Source organism: Dermochelys coriacea, chromosome 13, assembly GCF_009764565.3.
Source record: "Dermochelys coriacea isolate rDerCor1 chromosome 13, rDerCor1.pri.v4, whole genome shotgun sequence".
Lineage (NCBI taxonomy): Eukaryota > Metazoa > Chordata > Testudines > Dermochelyidae > Dermochelys > Dermochelys coriacea.
The window spans coordinates 8,875,700-8,898,011 of record NC_050080.1 but is presented as its reverse complement, the minus strand read 5'-3'; the positions used below and the strand labels follow the sequence as shown (position 1 = coordinate 8,898,011).

Here is a 22,312-nt window from a genome sequence, read left to right as displayed (position 1 = left end):
TCTCTATACGAGACTTCCCTGCTACAGATATTCCACCCTTGATCTTTATACAGAATGCCTTAGGTGGACAGTGAAATTTCTGGATTCATAGCAAGGGTAGCTATATGCCTTCAAAATATTGGTTAAAGCAAGCAAGCTTAAAAGAAATAAAGTGCATCATTGGAAGGTAGCATCCCCTCACAGAGAAGGATCTTATTACTGTGCTAAGAAAAATAAATCCAGGAGGAGGAAAGATGTAAAGAGTGAAAATGCATTAGCAAATACAGATAAATTTGTTTTTAATAAAGGAGTTAATTTTCTTTCAATCCTATATAAAACAATAGCAATTAAAAACTTCATTTCTGAAAGTAAAATATTTACATATGAACAAGTAACTGTGCAAAATTTACATGAAAAAAATGGAAAGACAGGATTTCCTAAAAGACAAAATAAAAGGTGTAACAGTTGTCAGGTGTTGATAAAAAATACTGATCAGCATTCAGTTTACACGCAAGAGAGTTAAGTTCTAACATGAGAGTTCACACGAAGAAAGCCAAAGTATTTACAGTCATAAAAGTACTATCAATAGACAATTTAATACAATAACCTCTGAAAATATAAAGAACCAATTAGTATATTTGTAATAAAAAAATAGGTACAAAGAAGGGACTTTGCTCTGGACATCTTTAAAGTAGGCCCACAGCTTGCATACAGTCTTTTAGCAAAATAATTATAGTTTACATAGCCATTTTTTATGTTATGTGCCAAAAATTATGTACAATTACTGACAAAATACACCAACCATTTTTCAACACTTGATTCACACTGAGAAAAAGTCTTTTTGATGATTCCTCTCAACTTTGATTTTATTTAATCTAAGCTTTCACTTTAGCTAAAAACACAGTGCAAGTAAAATATATTTATGCTGAAAAGGTTTCTCTTTTTTTTTTCTTTTTTTTTTTTCAAACTTTACAGCTTTACAAACTATAGCAAATAAAATGCATTTTTACAGATGCTGATAAAAACATTCAGAAGTAACCCTCCTTTATGGGATTTCAGGGCCTCTAATAAGCAATAATGTGATTAAAAATTGAGGTTATGTTTCAATTAATTGTATATCCCTCTAGAATTTGAACGTTTTGGGAAAAGATAAATATTCTTAAAAATCAGTTAGCTTTGCTAACTGACTGTTTAAAAAAAAGCTAAAATGAAATGAGGTCATCTGCTGTAGACATATACCTATATAATCAATTTAGTTAAGTAAAACTGAACTAAAATGCACAATTAATGTTGAAACTGCTACAGGTATGACAAAGGGTAGCTAGTTATTTGCTAAACGATTCCATCAGTCTTTATATATGGCTTGTTTGGCAAGAAGGCCACTCAATCAAGAGATGAGTTAAGTTTAATTGTCCATTTATAGTATCCACAGGCCTTGTAAGTATCCTCACTGTTACAGAAATGTATTTCTCTTATACTGAAGAGTTTGTTTTTTTTTATAAACAAGAATAAAAAACTGTTCCATGTAAAGAGGTGGTTGTTTTTGAAACAATATCCCATTTGCTTGTTACAAAAAGGCGTAATCTGCAAATCTATAAAAATGTCCTCAGGCGTCTCTCTGTCAAAAATACCTTGATCTTTTCCATTTTACTTAAGGAATGCTTTGTATAGCAATAGTGAATGGCTTGTCTCTCGCTCATTTTCTAAACAAAATATGAGGTCCCTGAGGTTCACCCGCGTTATCCTTTGTCGCGTAAATGGTCTGGTTGTTCCAACTCCAGAGCTGCCTGGGACTGGTGTATTTGTACTGGATCCCTGGAGGTGAGAAGAAAAGCTAGAGTCAGAATGTTTAAACATCCACAGAGAATATTTGTGACAAGAACTTGTGACAGTTCTACAAACAGGTGTGATATAAAACGAGGGACTTCTCATAGGAAGTACTGTATGCTATGTCACCCAAGGTTTTCAGAACCTAAAGCAGTGGTAACTTTACTGTTTCTCTCCAGGCATCATCAGGAATAAATTAACAGGGGCACAGCTCATCCGTCTGATAGATAATTGATACAAGCCAGAGTGTTTTTACCTAAAATTGCTTTATTAGATATTGCGCACATGTGCGCACACACACACATAGTTGCAGTAGGTAAAGAGAATTTCAAAACATCTGTATTTATCTAAAGTTAGATGATTTTGAGGGATCAGCAGCCTGGCTTTAGGGGGTTCTCCTTCCATTTAACTGCTGGGGAACTTAGTTGTCAGATCCTTGACCAAAGAAAGCTTCTTCAGACTGCTCCAAAGCAAATTCTTTCATAGCTAACTTCAAACAAAGCACATAGGAGAATTTGGTGACTCCATAGGAGTCACTATAGGTTAATTCCAGCAAAACTATTCATCACTTATCAAAAATAATAAAAAAACCTTATGTATCAGACATGTCAGAGGCACCTAAGACCAACGTTGGCGACCCAAACATTCCTTCTATTCTCACAATACATTCACTTTTTATCCCATGCACCCATTCTGATAACAAAACTGCAAACATGCAGCTATTTGGCCTTGCCTCTCAGGTCCTAAGATTTTCCCAATTATGTGATGTTTGGTTTTCAGCTGGTAGCTGGCTAAACATACAAAGTTGCTGACTGCAGTACTTTCAAATTTTGGGGTACATGCAGGAATGTCAAATTTGGGGTAACAATTAGACAGGGGAGATATTTTGTTTTCAAACAGCACCATCGCTCAGTTAGCAGGCTGAAGCACCCCCATTGTTCTAGTATACAACCTGCAAAAATCTAGTTCTTTTATTGTCCACATCATCTGTTGGGAAAAGCTATTCAAATCTTGTCCCTAAACACTCTTTAGTGGATACTGGTACTGCACAGATGTAGCTCTAAAGTAGAGTTTTCAGAAGTGCCTGAGTGACTTAGGCTCCTCAGTCCCATTTTAAAAATTGACTTAGGATGAGATTCTGACCCTCACTCCAACACCTTTACACAGGGTAAAAGGACTTTTGTGGTAAAGGGTCCCTAAAGACTTGTGTCTGGCAGGGGGAGAATTCCCCCAATGCAGGGACTGTGGAAGTCTGCTGTAAAAGCTGCCTTCTGAGGTCCCCTTCACAAGCCTTGGTGAAGGCAGGGTGTGTCGGGGCAGGCCCTGGGCCCACAACTGCCATAACTTAGAAAGGCCCCTAGGGACAAGAGAACAGCCCATGATCAGGAAGGCACAAAGGTGCTTTAAAACCACCTTAGCCCACTGCTGCTGCCACCCTCCTCCCCTGAGGTGCAGCACAGAATCTCACCCATAGGACATTAATTCCTATTGACTTTCAATGGGATTTAGGCTAGAATCACCCAGGTTCTTTTGGTTTTTAGATCAACTTTTGTTGAAAGTGCACTGTCAGGTTAGCTTCAACTCTTCCCACCAAATAGCACAACCTGCTTGGTCTCCTGTGTGCAGATTAGTCAGGTGGAATTTACTTAAAACACAAAAGTGGGGAACAGAAGACAGATTTAACTCAAGAACAGTTAGTTACTTAACTTATAGCACCTGTGGTTCATCAAGATGCTGTAGTCAGTATGGCTCCCCCTGCTGGAGTGCATGCATCACAGATGCACGAGATTGGATTTTTTTATTTATTTATTTTTTTAAACACGATCCAGCAGGGCACCCATGCATCCGGTGCTAACCCTGCTCCCATGTGAGGACATAAAGAACAAAGTGACCATGACCCTCCCCCAGTTCCCTTTCAATTAGAAGCCCATGGTAGCCAAGGACTCCAAGAAGTGGGGATGGAGGGCAGGTTGTGGGATCCACACTGACTACAACATCTCAAAGAACCACAGTTACTGTAGGGTAACAGTTCGAGTATGTGTCAGTGTGGATCCCACTGAAAGTGGGTTATGAATGAGCATTATGTATGCCCTCAGGATGGTGGAAGTGAGGAGCTCCAGCTGCATCAGTTGAACTATGACTGTAGTACTGTTCTCCCAAGGTTGGCATCTGACCTACAAGCCCAAGGCATAGTATTTGACAAAAACAAACAATCAGTGGATTACTCCATGTTGCTGTCTTACAGATCTCCAATACTGGCACATTCCAGAAGCAAGGAGACAATGTTGCTGGTGCTTCCGCGGAGTGGTCTTGTACCTTTCCTACTAATCACCACCAGCCAGCTGGTAACAGTGAGATACATTGTGTTAGCCATTTTGATATCCCCAGTGAACAGATGGCTTGACCTTTAGAATGTCTGGCTACATCCTGGCAGTTTATTGCCCACAGTCTAAATGATCTGGTCCTGTTAATATAATAAAGTGAAGTCCTGGAAACATCAAGTGCATGTAGTTTTTCCTCCTGGTGTTAAGTGTGGTTTCAGGAAGAAGGCAAATAAAAACTTACCTGACTGGTTTAGATCAGGTTTCAAGACCACCTTCCAAATAAATTTTGGAGATGGTCTCAGCACTACTTTGTCCCTATGAAACGTGTTATGGTGGTGGGTTCAGCCACAAGTACCTGAAGCTCACTCACTCTCCTGCCTGAAACAATATTCAGCAGGAATCAGACATGTAGGACAGGAAGGGATCTTGAGAGGTCATTAAGTTCATCCCCCTGCACTGAGGCTGGACCAACTAAACTAGACTATCCCTGACAGGTGTTTTGTCCCACTTATTCTTTAGCAATTCCAGCCTTTTATACTGCCTTCTTCTCCCAGCTACGCAGGTGGTGAGCTAATTACCTCACAAGCTCATCAGGTTCTCTACAGGTGCAAGTGATCATTTCTGTTCTTCCAAACCTACTCAAACTACTTAACTCCCTCCTACTCTAACCACATCTGATGCCTTTAATGAGCTAAATGACCTGGGTGCTGGCTTCCAAACAGCTCTATTTGTAGATGCTAACCGCCCCGTCACACAGACTCAATTTCCCACAAGGTCCAGGCCACTTTCCCAATGGCTAATGTGGTGAAGGGGGGGAAAGAGGACCCAGGCTCACCAACTACTCCAGGTCCCAGCCCAAGGGCCCTCTACATAGCAGCAGTCTATCACATCCCTTTAACTGAACTGCATTGTGGCTACGCTTCCCTGGGCCACTTCCCCAGGGCCCCAGCACATTCTTCACCCTTACCTCAGAGCCTTGTTCTGGATGAGTCCCAGCAGCCAGCCTGGAGGTTTTTCTTGCTTCCCGGATCCCTACCAGCACCATGCTGTCGTCCAAGGTCCTGTAGCTTCCTCAGCCAGCCAGGCATACCAACCACACTCCTCCAGCTCCAGCCAGGAACTGACTGGCCCTACAGCACCTTGTATATTGGCTGCTCCCTGTGGCCTCCTTCATTGGCTGCTTCCCTGCAACCACTTTAGGCCACTTGGAGGACTTCTCTTCCTCTCTGGGACATGGTATGGCAGGACCACAGGGCCTTCCAGAGGGCCTTAAAGGGTCTAGTACACCCCATTATATGGCTCCATGAGGGATCTGTGCAGGGACCATTGTGGTTGGTCAAATATTGTCTGCTCAGGAAGTCCGTCAGATCATTGCCGACTCCTGGATAAGAAAGATCACGGGTCAATCCACTCTGATGAACCTGATACCTTCCAGACACAAAAGGCAGATGTCCCTTTGTTTGCTTATGTAGTGCCTAATTATTGTGTTGTCTGAAGATCAGCACTAACGAATTTCAAAAGACTGGCAGAAGCACCCTACGCAGGCCAGTCCAATAGCTCTAAGCTCCAGGATGTTCATATGCAACTTCACATTGTTCACTGGCACAGCTGCAGCTGGTCAGCCCAAGGTCATTTGTCTTCTTTGTGGCTGTGCTAGGAGAGGATCTCTGGTACCTGGTCTAGGGTTGCTCTCAAACTGTAATGGGGAGACATCCCTGCTCAACACTGGGGAGAAAGTGCAGTCTGGTGATGAGAAATGGTATTCCTCAAATAGATGTGCTGAGGCGTGATATCCAGCTTCAGTTGTGAGCTCGACACTGCACTGATACCATAGATGTCTCTGGAAGGGATCTTGAATGGTAGTACCTCAATCCATAATCCTTGCAGCTGCTGGTGCTTTCATCAGTGCTGATGCCTACAGTGCCAGCTTACTCACTGCCACTCCCTTGGCAGATTACTTAGCTGCCCTCATCTTAGAGAGGAAACGATGCACTCAATTAATGTTTGGCACAGTGTGTGGTCTCCATTCAGCCCTTCCTTTCGGTCTCATCCTTATACTGAGCACCAGTGCCAGATCAGATGATGATGTCAGTCCCAGAGGGGCCAATGCCAATTCTGACAGTACGTGTGGAAGTGATAGCCTGCTTCGGTATTGAGACAGCAGTGCCTGATGCTGACAGCCCTGGTACCAGTGTGATCGTCATGGATGCAGCTGGTATCAGTTTTGCCACAATTGTCCTGCCTACCTTCCTTTCATTGCTAGATCATGCAGTGGTGTGTGTCTGCTTAGAGCAGCACTCGCTGAGGATAACCCTTTGGGTTCCTTGAAACTGGGTCTAAGGTGACATCCATCAATTGATCAAGCAGGTGTAGTTTCAGCCACGTGTCCCTTGACTTGCGAGTCCCCAACGAGAAAGATTTACACACCAAGCACTTCAAGGAGGTGGTTCTCTCCCAGACAGAAAAGGCATTAGCTACATGCTTTAATGAGAGGAATGAGTCCACTGTCTGTCAGGTAGGGCTTAAATCCTGATGGTTTAGAGACTACCTTGGCAGTTGGCATGAGATGCCTTACCCCCGTCCAGGGAAGTAAACTTTTTTTTGTGTGTGTGGAAAACATCCAAATTAGTGAATAAATCCAAGAGGATGGTCAAGTAGTATTTCTTCAACCTCATTTTCTAGATTCTGTTTGAGCTAAGAAAGGTAGCAGGTTGGACACTCACCAGATACCACTTGTGGCAGTGCAATGGGAAAAGGGAAACGCAGGAGGGTTGTGGCTGCTCTGTCCCTTAAGATCTTGAATGGACACAGAGGGCTGCACTGGATGCATGTCAGGCTCCAACTGACACTGCTATTCAAAAAAAATACAATCTCACATGCATGACGCGCATGCACACCTACCCTGGGATCCATACTGACACATTCAAAGAAGATCATCAGTTTATTTTACAGACAAGTCTCCAGAGAGGAGAGAGAGGCTGTTGCACTAACTCTCTGCAAGAGAGTTTGTGTGATTAAATACTGGTTTGGCTGCAGTGGGAAAAGCATGCTTCTTAGACCTAAGACAACATGAAGACACATACAGTAATAAGAATAGGAAAAAGGGTCAAGAAGTAGTAAGGTAAAAATTAAGGACCCATTGGAGAAAACCTGGGAACGGCAGAGAAAGTGCCAATGCTACGATGTAAAGAGGCTTTAAAGGCAAAATTACATTAACTATAGAAGTAGAGAAGAAATTAGGGGGAAACGTTATGCTACAATTAAATATAATACTGAGACCAGAGTAGTCACGTGTTTAAAATGTTACAGCAAGCCACAGTAAAATGCAATACATCATTTTAAAGCTCACTGATTTACATTATGCTGACAGCATAAATATGAACAGCAAAAGCAAACAATTTTCCATAAAATGCCGTATTATTAAGAAATTTGTCAAATGAATTTAATATTACCAGTTTTATGGAAATAAAATACTGGCATTTGTGAGACTAACTAGACTGGAAAAACAGGCTGGTGCACATGGATGGATGTCAAGTGTTTCCTTGTTACAGGCTAAAAACATTCAGATATATGTGGAGAAGTGCTATAACCAGCAGATGGCATTCATAGGCCAAGAAGTCTGCTTGTGCTTTAATTTTAAAAAGGCTTTATTGTCTTGACTGTTACTGCTGCTTTATAATAATGCTTTTAAAAGACATCAAAACAACTTGCAGGTGGGATGGAAATGCACTCCACTTTTAGAAGTCTCTTTTGCTAAGAATTTTAAAAAAATGGAGAGAGCTGATTTTCATTTTAACACGTTGTTACCATTTCATTTTATTTTATTTGAAAGGCAGCAATGTTTTATTGGAATACTGCAAACAGCACATTCTGTTTAGAACATGCTCATAGGTAAATAGTCATATTTTCCTATATCACTTTAATACCAAATGACACATCACAAAGGTCTCAAGTATTTCCACTGGTGAGCTCAAACATCAGCTATACCTTTTTTTAAAAAAAAAAATGAAACTATAGGGTATGTTCTGGAGAAAAAGTAGTACAATAAAGATTAAAGAAAAATCACAGTAATTTAAAGCCATGTGAATGAGATACTGAGAAATGGACTGTAATACAATCCTCTAGACTGCAAAGCAATATATTCATGCTCAGACTACATTATTGATTAAGAAACTAATGAGTTTGAGATTAGTGTTCCCTAGCAGGTTTTATACGGTTCAGTGCCGCTCTTCCCAGTTCCATACAATTCTAATCATGAAATCAGACTTGTGCTTTTCAAGCAGGTTAACAATGTTCATTGGCTCACTAATGACAGGACTAAGGAGCCGGATTTTCAGAGGTGTTTAGGAGCCTTAAGATGCAGATAGGTACCTAGTGCAGGTTAGACACTTCTGAAGTTCTTAGTAGGTGCCTACCTGCATCTTTAGGCTCTTAAATACTTAGGACCACATTTTAAAAGGTAAGGAAAGTGACACCTGTATTACATAATATATAAAGATTAACACTGTAAAAGGTGTGGCCACAAATGTTTGAGTTGTGGCATACAAGGCATTAAGAGCATTTTTTGCGAACTTTTAATTAAATGAACTAGTCAGGTATGAAATACCTAAACCAACTGCAATCTGTATTACTGAATTCTGAACCACCACAATTACTATGTAGAGGTGACTTTACATGCAATTAAGATTCAGAATTTCTTTGACATCAAAAGCTCACATTTGCAAATCTGTGTTTAAGTAGTGACAAACCTTATTTTCCTTACACTTCTTGTAATATGCCTTAACTACAAATTGTATAAAAATGGTGACAAGTGGAACTCAATTTAAAAATGTCAAGTGAAAAACAGCAAAGGCACAGCTGTGAATCTATCACATCAAAAGCAGCTGGTTCTTAATCAGACAAAAGATTAGATTTCTAAGGGAACCTGTTTCTAATTGGTTAACCAGTAACTGATTAATCTGAGACAACTAAATTAGCCAGATTTAGTCAGAATACATCAGGCATTCCCAGTGAATGTAAAATAGATTCCATAACCTAGATGGCATTAAGAGAATAAGGTTGCACAATCAAGCATGTAGAAATAGGTAGTGCCAATATTGTAACTGCATGTCCCAGTGACTATTCCTGCATATCGTGACAATCATGCTTTAATTACATATTTCTCAGAGCACATTAATTTTTATAGTCTTAGATAAGAATGTAGCATCTTACAATTTTTACTATTGTGTTTATACTGTTATAATTGACCCACATCTCTTTACTGGCTTAGATTTTTATATAAATTCTTTTCTCCCTAATGTATTTTAATATTCCTGAACACTAATATACTTCTGTCAACATGCTAGATAGGCAACTTTTATTTATATGCTTTCATGGGTCAAAATGTCATTTACTACTATCATATTTGTTGCATAACCTATTCCATGTTATAGCATAGCATGTCATAGAATTATTACTTCAAGAGCTGAATAAAACACACAAGATGAACTATTCTGAAAGAAAAGGTCTTATTTTCATGCAAGTTATCTTACCAATAAAGAATACAGGATGCTTAATACAGAAAGTGATATATAGGAAGAACTATTTAACTGTTTCCATGCTGCTATCAGTTTTGCATGAACCATCAGTTAGAGAGCAACCTCTTTGCCATCCACAAGTCAAAAATTACAGACTAAGCCCTTAAAACTGTGCCAACTACAAGAAGTTGTAATACTTAAAAGAATTACAGAAATTGTACTTTCAACAGGAAACACTGACTATTTCCTGTTTATTAAACATTCTGCAAATGCACCAGAGCATAGAGCACACACAGTTACCAAAAATGGAGTACACTGCTAACAAAGTCAAACGTAATTCTCCCCTGCAACTTCTCCCCCCTCCCGCCCCCAAACCTAGTAACTGTGCCTGGCAGAAAATGCAATTGAACAGTTAAAGTTTTAACTAAAAAAAAAAACCCACCATTGAATCGATTATTCTTAAATGTCAGCAAAAACTAGGGTTAGTCCAAAACTGTAAAATTGGTTAGTACATGTTTAGAAACCATACCGATTTTATAGATGTTCCTGCTGCCTAATTCAGTGATGATTTCAAACTACCTTGCTTCAGCATTTTAGCATAGCAGTGGTTCCCAATGGCATTAATGCTCCAAAAGGAAGTTACTCACCTTACAGTAACTGGAGGTTCTTCAAGATGTGTTGTCCCCTATATGTACGCATGCACCCCATGCGCACACAGCTGGAGAATTTTGAAAGCAGCATCTGTTGGTCTGCACATATGTCCTGGCTCACCTCATGCCTCTGACTCAGTAGATGAAAGCGTGGGGTGGGCCAGCCACCTCTCCAGTTCCTTCTCTGCCACGAACCAGAGAAGATCCAAAACAGATGGGAAAGACAGCAGGTAGTGGAATACAAATAGGGATCGTATATCTCAAAAAACCTCCAGTTACTATAAAGGTAAATAACTTTCTCTTCAAGTTCTAGTCCCTGCATGTATTCCACTGTGGATGACTGACCAGCAGTACTCAAACAGGAGGAGGGTGTGAGGTTGTAAATGGCGGAGTACAACAAAGGACTGCCATTCCTAAAGATAAATCAGCAGAGCAGTCCTGTACCAAGGCATAGTGTCTCAATAAAGGTGTCAAAGGAGCACCATGTAGCTGCCTTGCAAATGTCAAGTAGACACCTCTAGAAACGATGCCACAGAGGTCGCTTTCACTCTTGTGGAATGAGCTCTTACCCCAAGAGGAGGTGGAAAATTAGAGAGACAGTCGATAGAGCAAAATACAGATTGCGATGCATTTTAAGATTCCTTGAGAGCATCTAGCCTGACCCTTTCCACTACAGCAACAAATAGTCTAAGAGACTTCCTGATCAGTTTTGTTCTCTGCAGGTAAAAGGCTAAGGCTTGCTGAACATTGAGGGAATGGAGCCTCCTTTCTTCTGAGGAAGAGAGAGATCTTTGAAAGAACACAAGTGTGAACTAACGGGTTTACAAACTGCTTTGTGGGTGAATTTAGAGCGTAAAAACATTATGAGACTTTATCCTTATGGAATGTAGCATAAGAAGGATCTGCCATTAACACTCCAAGCTAACCAATCCCTGTGGCTGAGGTGGCAGCTACCAGGAATGAGACCTTCATGGACAGAGACATGGAGCAAAAAGCTAATGGTTCAAAAGGAAGCTAAGTGAGGACTGAGAGAACAAGATTCAAGTCCCATTGAGGAACAGGCTTTTTTATAGGCAGAAAGGTTCTGATTAGGCCTTTCCACCATGTGAAAGTAGGTATTCCTCATGTTGAAAGCTGTAAACTACAGGTCCTTTTTCAGGGATGAAATTACAGATACCAGCGTGACCATGCAAAACTTGAGTTTGCAAATAAAAGGGCTGAGACGGCAGAGGTTGAAATGGGTCTCCAGCTACCACCCTTCTTTTTGGGTAATAGGAAGCAAGTTGAGTAAAAACTACTCCCTTAGTACTGAAGAGGAACTCACTCTATCACTCCTTGCTATAAGAGAGATTCCACTTCTTGTCTGATAATATTCTTGTGAGAGCAGACCCAAGAGGGGGTGGAAATGAGAGCTTTGGAGGGGGATGATTACTTTATCATATAGCAAAAATGGATGACATTCAACATTGGGAGTGCAATAACAATGGATGGGTGCTGAAAGAGTATTAGATTACCCCCAAAGGGTACATTGGAATCAGGAGGTGTTGGACTTAGTGGTTTGCATCTCTCAAGCGGCAATCAAAAACATTTAGCTGAGAGCTGGGATTGGGATAAGGAACCTGCTGCAGGTGGTGTGGGGAAGGAAGTCTTTTGAACCCTTTGCCTCTTATGGGTTCTCATAAGGTCTCTGATGGAAGACTGTTAAACCATTAGTTTAGGCTTGTATGATTGCTGGTGGAATTCTCTTTGGGGCAAGTGTAATATTCCTAGGGAGCAGAGGAGTGGTCCTGGAGTCCTTAAAGGTGTGTAAGGACTCATCTGTCTTCTGATTAAATAGAGGAGTCTCATTGAAGGGTAGATCAGCAGCAGTATTCTGGACCTCCCTGGGCAACCCCAAGGTATGGAGCCATGACTCCCTGAGCATTACAATGGCAGGAGCTATTGTCCTGGAAGATGCATCAGCCATATCTACTGTGATTGTACAGTCCTGGCAACCATTTTGACTTCCTCTCTGAGAGCCTGAAAATGAGCTCTGTCCTGCTGTGGTAGAATGTCAGTAAAGTACATGAATTTGGAATAGTTAAGGAACTCATACGTAGCTATAAGTGCCTCATAGTCAGCTGTCATGAACTGGAGGCTAGAACAAGAAAAGACCTTTCTTCCCAACAAGTCAAGGTGCTTGCCCTCCTTGTCAGACACGGTAGATCAGGGCAGTCTTGCCTAGATCTCTCCACTGCAGCCTGGATGACTAAAGAGTTAGGAGCAGTGAGAACAGAAATTTCATCCCCTTGGCTGGGACATAATACTGTTTTCCTGCCCTTTTGGAATAGAGTGCAGTAGCTGAGGTATGGCCAGGCCACTCTAGCTAGCTCCATGATGGCTTTGTTAACAGGGAGCGCTATTTGACTGGAGCCGGAGGACTGAAGGACTTCCAGGAGCTTGTGTTGAGGATTCTCAATCTTCTCAAGAAGAATGTGCAGCTCCCCTGCAATTCTGCAAAGTAGTTCCTGGAATTGCTTACAGTGATTTGGGTGGGGAGAGGAGGGAAATGGAGACAAAGAAGGCAATCTCATCAGTTCTGGTGGAACTGCCAGATCCAGCACGTACTCTTCTTCAGCAGAATCCAGGGCAGCTACGGCTGTCCCCTCAGAGATGAGGGAAGTTGCAGCTCCCTACCAGACCAACTCTGATGGATGGTACTGATCCCACAACCCCAGTATGGCCAAAAATATGGATCAAATGGGCAATGAGGAAATCCCCATGCTATGGGGTACCAATGGCTACGAGGCAGGTGATGAGGTGGAGGCTGGTCCCAAACTGGGCTAGGTCTTCTGACTGGGAAGGTGCGTCTTGGAGAGAATAATGGTTCATCGGGCAAGACAATCTCCCAGTGAGGTGACAACCAATTCTGGTTCCAACAGTGGTACTGGAGGGAAATCATAGCTCAAAGATGGAATGGGAGGCAAACTCTTCCCAAAGGCCAGCTCCCCTGGTGGAGTTATAGCCTCTCTCAACAGGGAGGGACCCAGTGGTGCAGGAAGCTACAGGTCTGGGCAAGCAAAGAGATCCTCAGGAAGAGTGTAGGTCTCCGTTCTTTCCAGAGTGAGAAGGGCCCTGTTCGCCTGAACCACTGGAGATGCAGTAGAGAGAGTCTGACACAGCCACTGAAGTCAAGGACAGTATCGCAAATAAAGGAGGCTCTTGGTGATCAGTCTTCACTGGTGCCCACAGATCCCAGAGTTTGCAGTGTACCGGAGGCACCGGTGCCATTGGATTGGTGTTCGGGTGTTGATGGTGCCCTAGACATGTGAGCTTTCTTGTCATGCATCTGAGACTTAGTACATCCTAAATTTCCTTGAGCTGAATTTAGAAGACTTGCTTGATTCAGACAGGGCTTAATCCAACTTCTTCAAAGTGGATCTGGGGGAAGACTTAACCTCGTGCTTGTGAGAATGCTCCTTGCTCTCCTTGTAAAACCTCACAGAGATCTGTGGGGGTAGAATCCCTCACTCCCAAGTTGGACCTTGTCGCAGGAGATGCACTCCTTACTAAGTCAAGCTGATGGGGGGGGGGGGTTAACAGTAGCCCAGCCTGGGTCTGAGTGCAGCTTCATGGCCTTTTCCATTAAGTGCTTCCTACGGCAAAGTTTCCATGCTTTCCAAGTGGGCAACAAATGGCAGATATTGCACCTTGCTGCAATGTGGGCTTCCCCAAGGCAGTACGAGCAGCACTGATAATGGTCAGTGACTGAGAAGGCTCATGGACCAGAAGCACAAATTTTGAAGCCTGGAGTTATAGGCATAGTCCGGTACCCAATGGGTACCAGGTCGGGGAGACGGACTAACTGTAAAACACAAACTATCAGATTAAAAAAACCTTTAAAACTTTAGAACTATAAACACTATTTACATACATCTAAATAGTCATAGATAAAAGGAGAAAGCTGAAGCTTTGGACACTGGGAGTTCTGACCCGGACAATACGGTGGTGAGAAGGAAACGGAGAGGTGGTCGGTCTACCCGCCCGGTTCCTTTATCTCCTCAGTCAGATGCATGAGGTGAGCCAGGGTGCATGTGTGGACCAACGTACACTGCTTTCAAAATTCTCCAGCTCCAGGCACATGGAGCATATGCATACCCACAGTGGAATACACATAGGGACTCAAAGAAGCGAGGTACATCTACACTGTAGCTAAGAGCATACTTTCCTATGTGGATAGGCAGACACACACTAGCTCTGCTACAGCTAGCACCCTGAGAGGAGCAATGTAGACAGGACTGGAATTGATGGCACCTTGGACTAGCCATCCAAATACACATCCTGGACTGCACTGGTATTTTTAGCATGATAATTCGAGCAGAGCTAACACGCCTGCCTACCTGCACCGGGAAGCACACTTCCAGCTTATGTGTAGACATACCCGAAGAGGTGAGCAGTAAAGAAAGTCTACAGTTTGGCTTCTGTTGCAGTAATGTATAGGCTTAAAGACAGTTTCCTATATGGATTAACAAGGTAACTGACTGCATTGTCTCCCCTGGTCTCTTCTCTGCATCATTGGAACATGTATCCTCCTAGAGACTGAACCTCAGACTTCACTTCTGGTTGGAATTTCATAGTAGGTTGGAATCCCCTGAAAGGGATTTGGGAAGGAGAGAGCCATAAAGTTACAGGATTTTATTTATTTATTTAACATGCACACGCCTCTTGGTAAAGAGAGAAATGACCACGCAGAAAGCAACCACCACCACCTCCTCTTGCGAGTTTGCCTCCTCCAACGTTGTGGAGGCTGAACATGGCTGGGATTGGGAGGGTAGCATGCTGCAAGGCCAGCGGTTCCAAAGTTCCCTTTCTTGGGCCTGATCCATTGTGTTCTATTATGTTCTGCTCATGGAAGCAGTGCTAACATTAGCCCTAGTCTTTGGATCAAATGAGTCTTACTGCACTCTAAAATAATTTCTGCTGCTCAGGAAGCTTTCAGAAACAAGGGAAGAAAATAATAGAAGGGAAAGACTGTTGCAGAGAACAGGGTAACAAAACCATAGCATATTTGCATACAAGAGTTATAATTATACAGTACCTCTGTCCCTGATCCAGATCCTGAAGAATCCACTTTTCTTTTCTTTCTAGGACCAATCGCAGCTAATGCAGTTAAGTTGGCATCCCTCTGTCTCATTTGTGCTAGCTCTTGTTGTTGCATCTGTGTTTTTCAGAACAAAGTTACAATTTTTTTTTCCCCCTTCTGATTTTCTGAGAATATTTAGATTGTTAAATGACATGCTCATCTGAACACATACCTCCTTGGCCTTCTGTTTCAACCTTAGCTGTTCTGGGTCTTCTTGTCTAGACCGAGACTGTATATTGGTAAAGGGTATAGGAGAAAGCAGTACATAAATTAATAAAATCGCAAAAGAAGTGGACACTAAACTATATGTAGTTTCTTGAAATTATTTTGTTGGGTTCAATGGGAGTAGAGGGTGCTCAGCACTTCTGAAAAATCAGACCACTTTGTAGATAGCTAAAAATTACTTTACATGTCTAACTTAGGGTACCCAAGTTTGGAATTTCTTCTCTTAATGCAAGTCTCTATAAGACTTTATGAATCATTACACACATGGCGCCCAGATTCTATGGATTTCTAAGGCACCCATCACAAAAGATACAGTTACTGATGATATACATTCATTCAGTATTTCACTTAGTAATCCAAAAATCATTGCTACATTCACTGTTCCAGTATTTCACTTTGATACCTGAAAAATCACTATTCTTTCATTTCTTTATTCAGAGTCAGCATCCAATTAATACAAAACAGTTCATATTTTGCATTTCACTTAAGTAGATAGGTTGCGTCCATAAAAATTCTACTTCACTGTAACCATGCATCAACAATATGCAGCAAGGAAAAAGAGCATCCCTCTTCTGGTGGAAACAAATGGCACCTTAAGTATCTGAATATTCATGTCTCTGGCTATCTGTGTAGGGGCCCCAAACTAAACAGACTAGAGCTTGTGATTTATTGCGTTTACAAACACAGATTAAATCTATGCATGCAAAAAGGAACTAGACCTTGACCTTTGTGAAATGTTACCCCCTTTGGCATACAATTGCCCACCTAATTATGAACATAGGTACCACAACTGCCCATGCAAATCAAGTAACTGCTTGAACAAATGATCAGCTAAATGGCTAACTGAACATTTGCATTAGCAGTTACTATAGTTGCCTACACAAATTGGGGAACTGCTCGGTTAAAGAAACAGAAAAAACAGGGTCTAAGTCAGCAAATCCCTTCCTCTATCCACTAACTATAAATATTCACTTTCCAATTCAAATATTGCCTCATGCAAATTTATTCTCTTGGTTTCTTCTTTTCTCAAAGCAAGTGCGGAGATTAGTCCACAATGGAGGACAAATGACTAAAAATATCGTAGGAGTCTCTTGCTCAAAGGAGTGCAAAAAAAAATAATTTTTTTTATTTATGGGAATGAAACGGGGCAGGGAGGGGGCTACATTACATGATTTACAGTGGAAAACAGAGCTCTAGCTGAAGTATGTGCTCTCCAAGCTGAGATTAGAAACAGAGTCCTCTCTTTCACTGCATGTCTTATAGAATGAAAGGCACCCTATTCTTTTCACGTCAAAAGTGACTTTGTAAATCTAAGTAAAATCGAAGCACTTGCCTTTGCTGCACGCATTAAAATTTCCCTTTCTTGTTCATCTTTTCTCTGTTTTTCTATTTGATCAAGTTGTTCAAAGAACTTGAGCTGAGTCCGAACATCACTTGCTTGCTCATATCTTTCATCATCCTGAAAATGCAGTAAAAATGCTTTTCATTACAAATCTTAAAAACAAAGCTAGTAGCTTGTCCTGTACAGTTTAAGAAGATCCCATACTTTTAAGTTCAAATGCTCACTTAGTCTTTTTCAAACACCAAGTTTATCTTTAAACCAGTCAAACCAGCTAAAACTCATTTTAAAAAAAAAAAAAAAAAAATAAGCACTCTGTACTGTTCTGTGATCTCATCAGGGTTTGACTTAAGTAATATCGCATAACTTTGGCCTTTTAAACATGTTTCATAGAGGTGTTTTTTTAAATTGCGCTCTGTGAGGCACAGCGTTCTATCGGTGCTTACATGAATCGTATACGGAATTCACAATTATCTGATAGTCTCTTATGGAGAATTACAGACTGACTGCTATCTCCACTCCCAACCCCATCGCAGCAGTGACAGATGAAGGATGTTGATGAGACCAGCAGGGGACGATCACTTGCTTGGAAGGAAGATGATGATCATTCAGCCTCCCAGCATCTTCCCACCCAGAATGCATCTGGAGCACATGCATGGGTAGGGGTAAAGGTGGGAGGGAACAAACAGGAATATTCACCTCCCTTGGCTACTCAGAGACCAACTGGAGTAAAGCAAAGTAACAGAATGGCTCCATCACAGTCCTTCCAGAGAAGGCCCACCATATTTAGTGCCCCAAGGTGCTGCCCCATCCGACTTGCCCTACAGGAAGTTGTAGATGCAAGCGCTAGGCTTCCAGGTTTGCTGGGTTTATGCCCAGACTGCTATGTGGTTTTATATTTGGAGGGAGGGGAGACAGCAATAGGAGGAGAGGAAGTAGTTTTCCCTCCTGGGCAAAATTAGAAAGGTGTCCAGTGTGATTTCCCCCCCATACTCCGCACAGCATCTTGGGGGCCTGGCTGGTTAGAATAGCAAGGATAAAGGATCATAATTTGAAAAGAAGGGGCAGAAGTTGATAAACTCAGCTATTTTTGGCACCAGTGGAGCACCAGTGGCTGGCGACACTACAGCTGCGCTGGCCAGAGTACCAAGTCAGGCCGCGGTTCTGCAACTGCGCTGCCTGGCCGCCCAGAGCGTTGCGCTGGCAGCACGCTGCGGCTGCAGGGGAGGAAGGACAGCGGGGGGTGAGCCTCCCGGGCCAGGAGCTCAGGGGCTGGGCAGAAGGGGCCCATGGGCTGGATGCGGCCCGCAGGCCGTAGATGGCCCACCGCTGCTATAGCTCCTGGAGTTAACCTGAGCATGGGACCTTGGAGATGACCGGCACAGACCCTGTTAGCCTGTGAGATGGTGGTGGTGGTGGTCAGATCTTAAATCTTGTACAGATTAGAGTACCTCATCGGCACCATAATTCCCCCTTGTGCTGGGAGGTTCTTGGGATTCAGCAGCTAGACTGAATCTCATGTCTAGATATAGAGTGAGACTCTGAGGGAAGGCTTCCTTCCTTTCCTTGTGGCCGTATGGTTTTTGGCCACTTATTCCCATGGACCCTATTAATGTGTGACAGGTGGGAATGGGGACAGTTTCCTCACATCAGCTCATTTAAAAAGTTTATAAAGTTGAAGCCTGCTGCTTTAAATCCACCCACATATATCTTGTTTGGGTCTTCATTCTCCTTTGCTGATTATCTTAAATTTATAACAACATCTTTTCATATAATAAAAGAAAGTATCACTACGTGCATACTCTAGTCCAGTTTATTTAGATTCTCATGAGGAAATCTCAACTCTGACAGGCTTCATATTATACCTCCTACTTTAAAAAAAATGATACAGAACATTCTTTTTAAATTCTATAGAAAGACTATTGCACAGAATAAGTATTTTTGATTGTTTTGAATGGGTACATTAACCAGGGTCTACACAGGGAACACTCAAACTTTATTTTTTTCTAAACTAGTCCAGGTCTAATTAAACTTTTTGTACACTAAAATATATATGATTCTTTCAAAAGGAACTGCAATAAATAACCTTTCTGTAATAAATTTCAGTCACCCAACAGAGCTTTCTATCTTGTCCACTCAAATGATCCATGGCATATGGCCAAGAGAGAACCTCAAATTCTCAAGGCAGTGTCCTCAAAAAACATGGAAGCCTAAGCAAGCTAGTTTGCAATATCACCACCCTGCAACCTTCCTCCTGACTATCCTCCATTCTGTCCCCTTTGTGTATTGGGAGCAGCCATCTTACTGCCTGTGATATCAGTTCCCACAAAAGCTGTAATAGTAAACAAGGTTGGGCACTCAAAAATAATACTACTTAGAGCTTTTGTCTAGACCCACCCTTGTTTTGGAGGTTGGAAATGCTCCTTATAAGCAGCCCCAAGTTTAAGTGAAGTCCATGATCAGATCTGAATGCATTTGCCCAGAGGTGAAAGCATAATTTGTGGAACACTATCATTTGCACAGTTAAAATTTAATTACCTTATAAGAAACATTCTTTTGTTGGGCAGTCTCCGAAACTTTCTCTACAAGGTTTTGTAACCTTTGTTGTGTTGCATGTGATACATAGCTAACTACATCAGGATGGATTTCCGTTATTCCATGTTTTTTACCTGTGGTTAAAATTGAAATGTAGTTTTTAGTAACCACTCGGTTGCAAAGACATATTTTACAATACAGCTGACTTTTGCTAACCCAACTTCACAAATTTGTAAGCAATTCACAAACAAAAAATAGAGGCTGTTATGTATTTCTCAGCCAAGATTTAACATGATGCTGTAGAGAAGGTCTCACTTTACTAAATTTTCATAAACACTGCAAAATATGCCATAGAAGATTTACCAGTATGCTATGAAGTATTAGACAAATAAAATTAATGAAGTTTTATGATGTTGTATCATTGCTCTATTTACTCACTAATTTACATAAGTAAGCAATTTATAAATTAGTGTGAATTATTCAGCTGGTCAAAATATTTTTCCAGTCCCCCCCCCCACAATATTTGTTGCTGGTTTATGATCGGCTTATAGTATAAAAAAATTCAGCAAAAGGGTTTCAATCAGATCTAGCGATATATTTATCTTGATATAAAAAACAAGCAACACTTATCCTGGAGCCAGAGTTTTAGCAACTTTTCAAACACGTGTTATTTTTTCTAACATCAAAGTTATAGCAGTTGCAAATGAATATCAGAAGATACCAATGCATAAAACTATTCTAGCATATTTAATTATTTTAAACCCATTTAGTGAAACTAGTGTTTAGAACAATTAAACTAGCAGGTGTCAACATACCTATTTCTAGTATCCTTCTTTGCAAAGATGCTGGAAGTAGGAAGGTTTCATCTTTACAGGACCTTGTTAATGTGCCCACTAACTCAGAATTTGTTGCCAATATCCGTGCACTCTCTTCTGATAGGTTGACTCCAGCCATTGATGCAACATCATTAATATCATCATCATCCCTTGGGAGGAGAAAAATCGTTACAACATATTTAGGGCATGTGTAGACATGCTGCTCAATGCAATTGTGTATAACACAAGTTCAACAACTCTGCTGCATAAGAGACTGACTTAAAAGCTCTTCAGTTGTCAATACCTATGCCCAATCAATTCTATTACCTCACAAAATAAAATTAGAATTTTAGAAGACTTCATTTTCTTGCTGCTTAATGAAGTCAAACTTAGAATTAATATATCCTTCAGAATTACTCTCTACCTATCCATCTCACCATACATGTCATGATTCCCCTAGCCTACTGCTCACAGGTACTACACATGCCAGGAAAAACTGCTGTTTCAAAGAAACTGCTGGGACACAGAAATGGGTGCTCGTAGGGAAAAATGAGGACAAGAGAAATTGATTTGTGACAGCACAATATAAATGTACATCTCCTATTGGGCAGTATGATTAGTTTTAGCTTAATTTTTTATCTGTATTAAAAAAAACTTTAAAAAGCCATTAGGAATCTAAAGTGCTCTGCAAGTTCATTAGAAACCTGAGCGCCACTGAGCTCCTGCAGCTTTGCAAAACCTTATTAATCTAAGGGGAATCTGTGTGAAGTGGTGGATGCCAAAAGCTAGTAGTGTTGATTCTGCGGTCAGAGCTTTGTGTGCGCACTCGTATTAACCATGCGCACCCTGTGACTGACAGGGCAATTTCCTGAAATATCCTGGACAAAAAACAACTTATTGAATTAAGTTAAATCTTAGTGAATTAAGTTCAATTATTTTATGAGTTCATTGTATTAAAAATGCAAATGTCTATGCAACATCTCAAGGCAGAAGACTTGACTAATGTAAACAGTTTACGGGGAAGTGTTATGAGTTTCAAAGGATTATTTACAATCACGTGAACTTTTAAAGTGGGTTTCCCAGGAAATCTCTAGGGGGTGGTATATGTAAATATAACTCCTTTGGTTAGGCAAAAACCCAGCCTTTTGAAGCTTTGTCTATGATTTTTCTATTCCCAGATCAAAAACCCAAACTGTATAAAGCAGTAACTCTCAAATCCATGGGTATGCTTATTCTGGGCCAAGGCAGTTATGAACTTGTAACCACAGAAAAACCCCTTGGTGGCGTCTGAAGGACTGATCACCTGGCAGAGCCTCTTCTGGATTTGAGGCATGATCACTGGTAAGATTAGCATGCGTGTAGTCTCTTATGGTTTTTAAAATGTTTTCTCTGTAATGCATTTGCGTTAAGAATAAAGGTGCTTGCTTAAGAAAAGCAAGTGTGGTAACTTATACCTATGGGCAACTATGCTGTTTATAGCCTCTGAGGGGGGAAAAAAACCAAAACAAGTTTCAGCAGTCTGACTTGTTTGGAAATACAGTGTAGGCAGGGAACTGTGCAACCTGGAAAAAAACCCAGTCAAGAGGGAGAGAGGCATACATCTCTGCCCAAGATAGGTATTGCTGGGGAACTTGGGTGTCCGCAGGACCATAGACTGGAGAAATACAGGTGCAGTTGGCCTGAACTGTGACACTGTAGCGACAACTTTCAAAACATGTAGAAATATGTCAAAAGTTATAGCTGTCTTTTCCCCGTGAGTACATATAAGGATACACACTACGTTTACTGAAGTAAGAACATTGCAAATGTTCAGTCAATAAAGTAAACCTGTATATTTGTCTTGATCATACAAAAACAGACTATGCAAAAATATTTTGTGTTCCCTTAAACACAGTCATTCAGCTTAGCCTTGCCCTGCCCGGCTGCTCTCACAGGTCCTCTCTTCCATCATCCTGGAGGTTTTCACGTCTTGTAGAAACC

General features: G+C 41.3%; 1 protein-coding gene across 3 annotated transcripts in view; it reads right to left on the bottom strand.

Annotated features, from left to right (window-relative positions):
- Window positions 1–261: 261 nt before the first annotated feature.
- TAF4 (TATA-box binding protein associated factor 4) overlaps window positions 262–22,312 on the bottom strand; it is a 66,823-nt gene continuing 44,772 nt past the window's right edge. For 2 of the 3 annotated variants that reach the window (XM_038370173.2, XM_038370174.2), the window contains 6 exons: window positions 20,333–20,502; window positions 19,521–19,651; window positions 16,977–17,102; window positions 15,591–15,647; window positions 15,374–15,493; window positions 262–1,794 (listed from right to left, as the gene is read on the bottom strand). In XM_038370173.2, the coding sequence (XP_038226101.1) occupies window positions 1,627–1,794; window positions 15,374–15,493; window positions 15,591–15,647; window positions 16,977–17,102; window positions 19,521–19,651; window positions 20,333–20,502 (772 nt within the window). In that variant the 3' untranslated portion in view covers window positions 262–1,626. Of the gene's footprint in view, window positions 1,795–15,373; window positions 15,494–15,590; window positions 15,648–16,976; window positions 17,103–19,520; window positions 19,652–20,329; window positions 20,503–22,312 lie in introns of those variants that run through there. The other variant, XR_005288700.1, reaches the window with a different exon arrangement.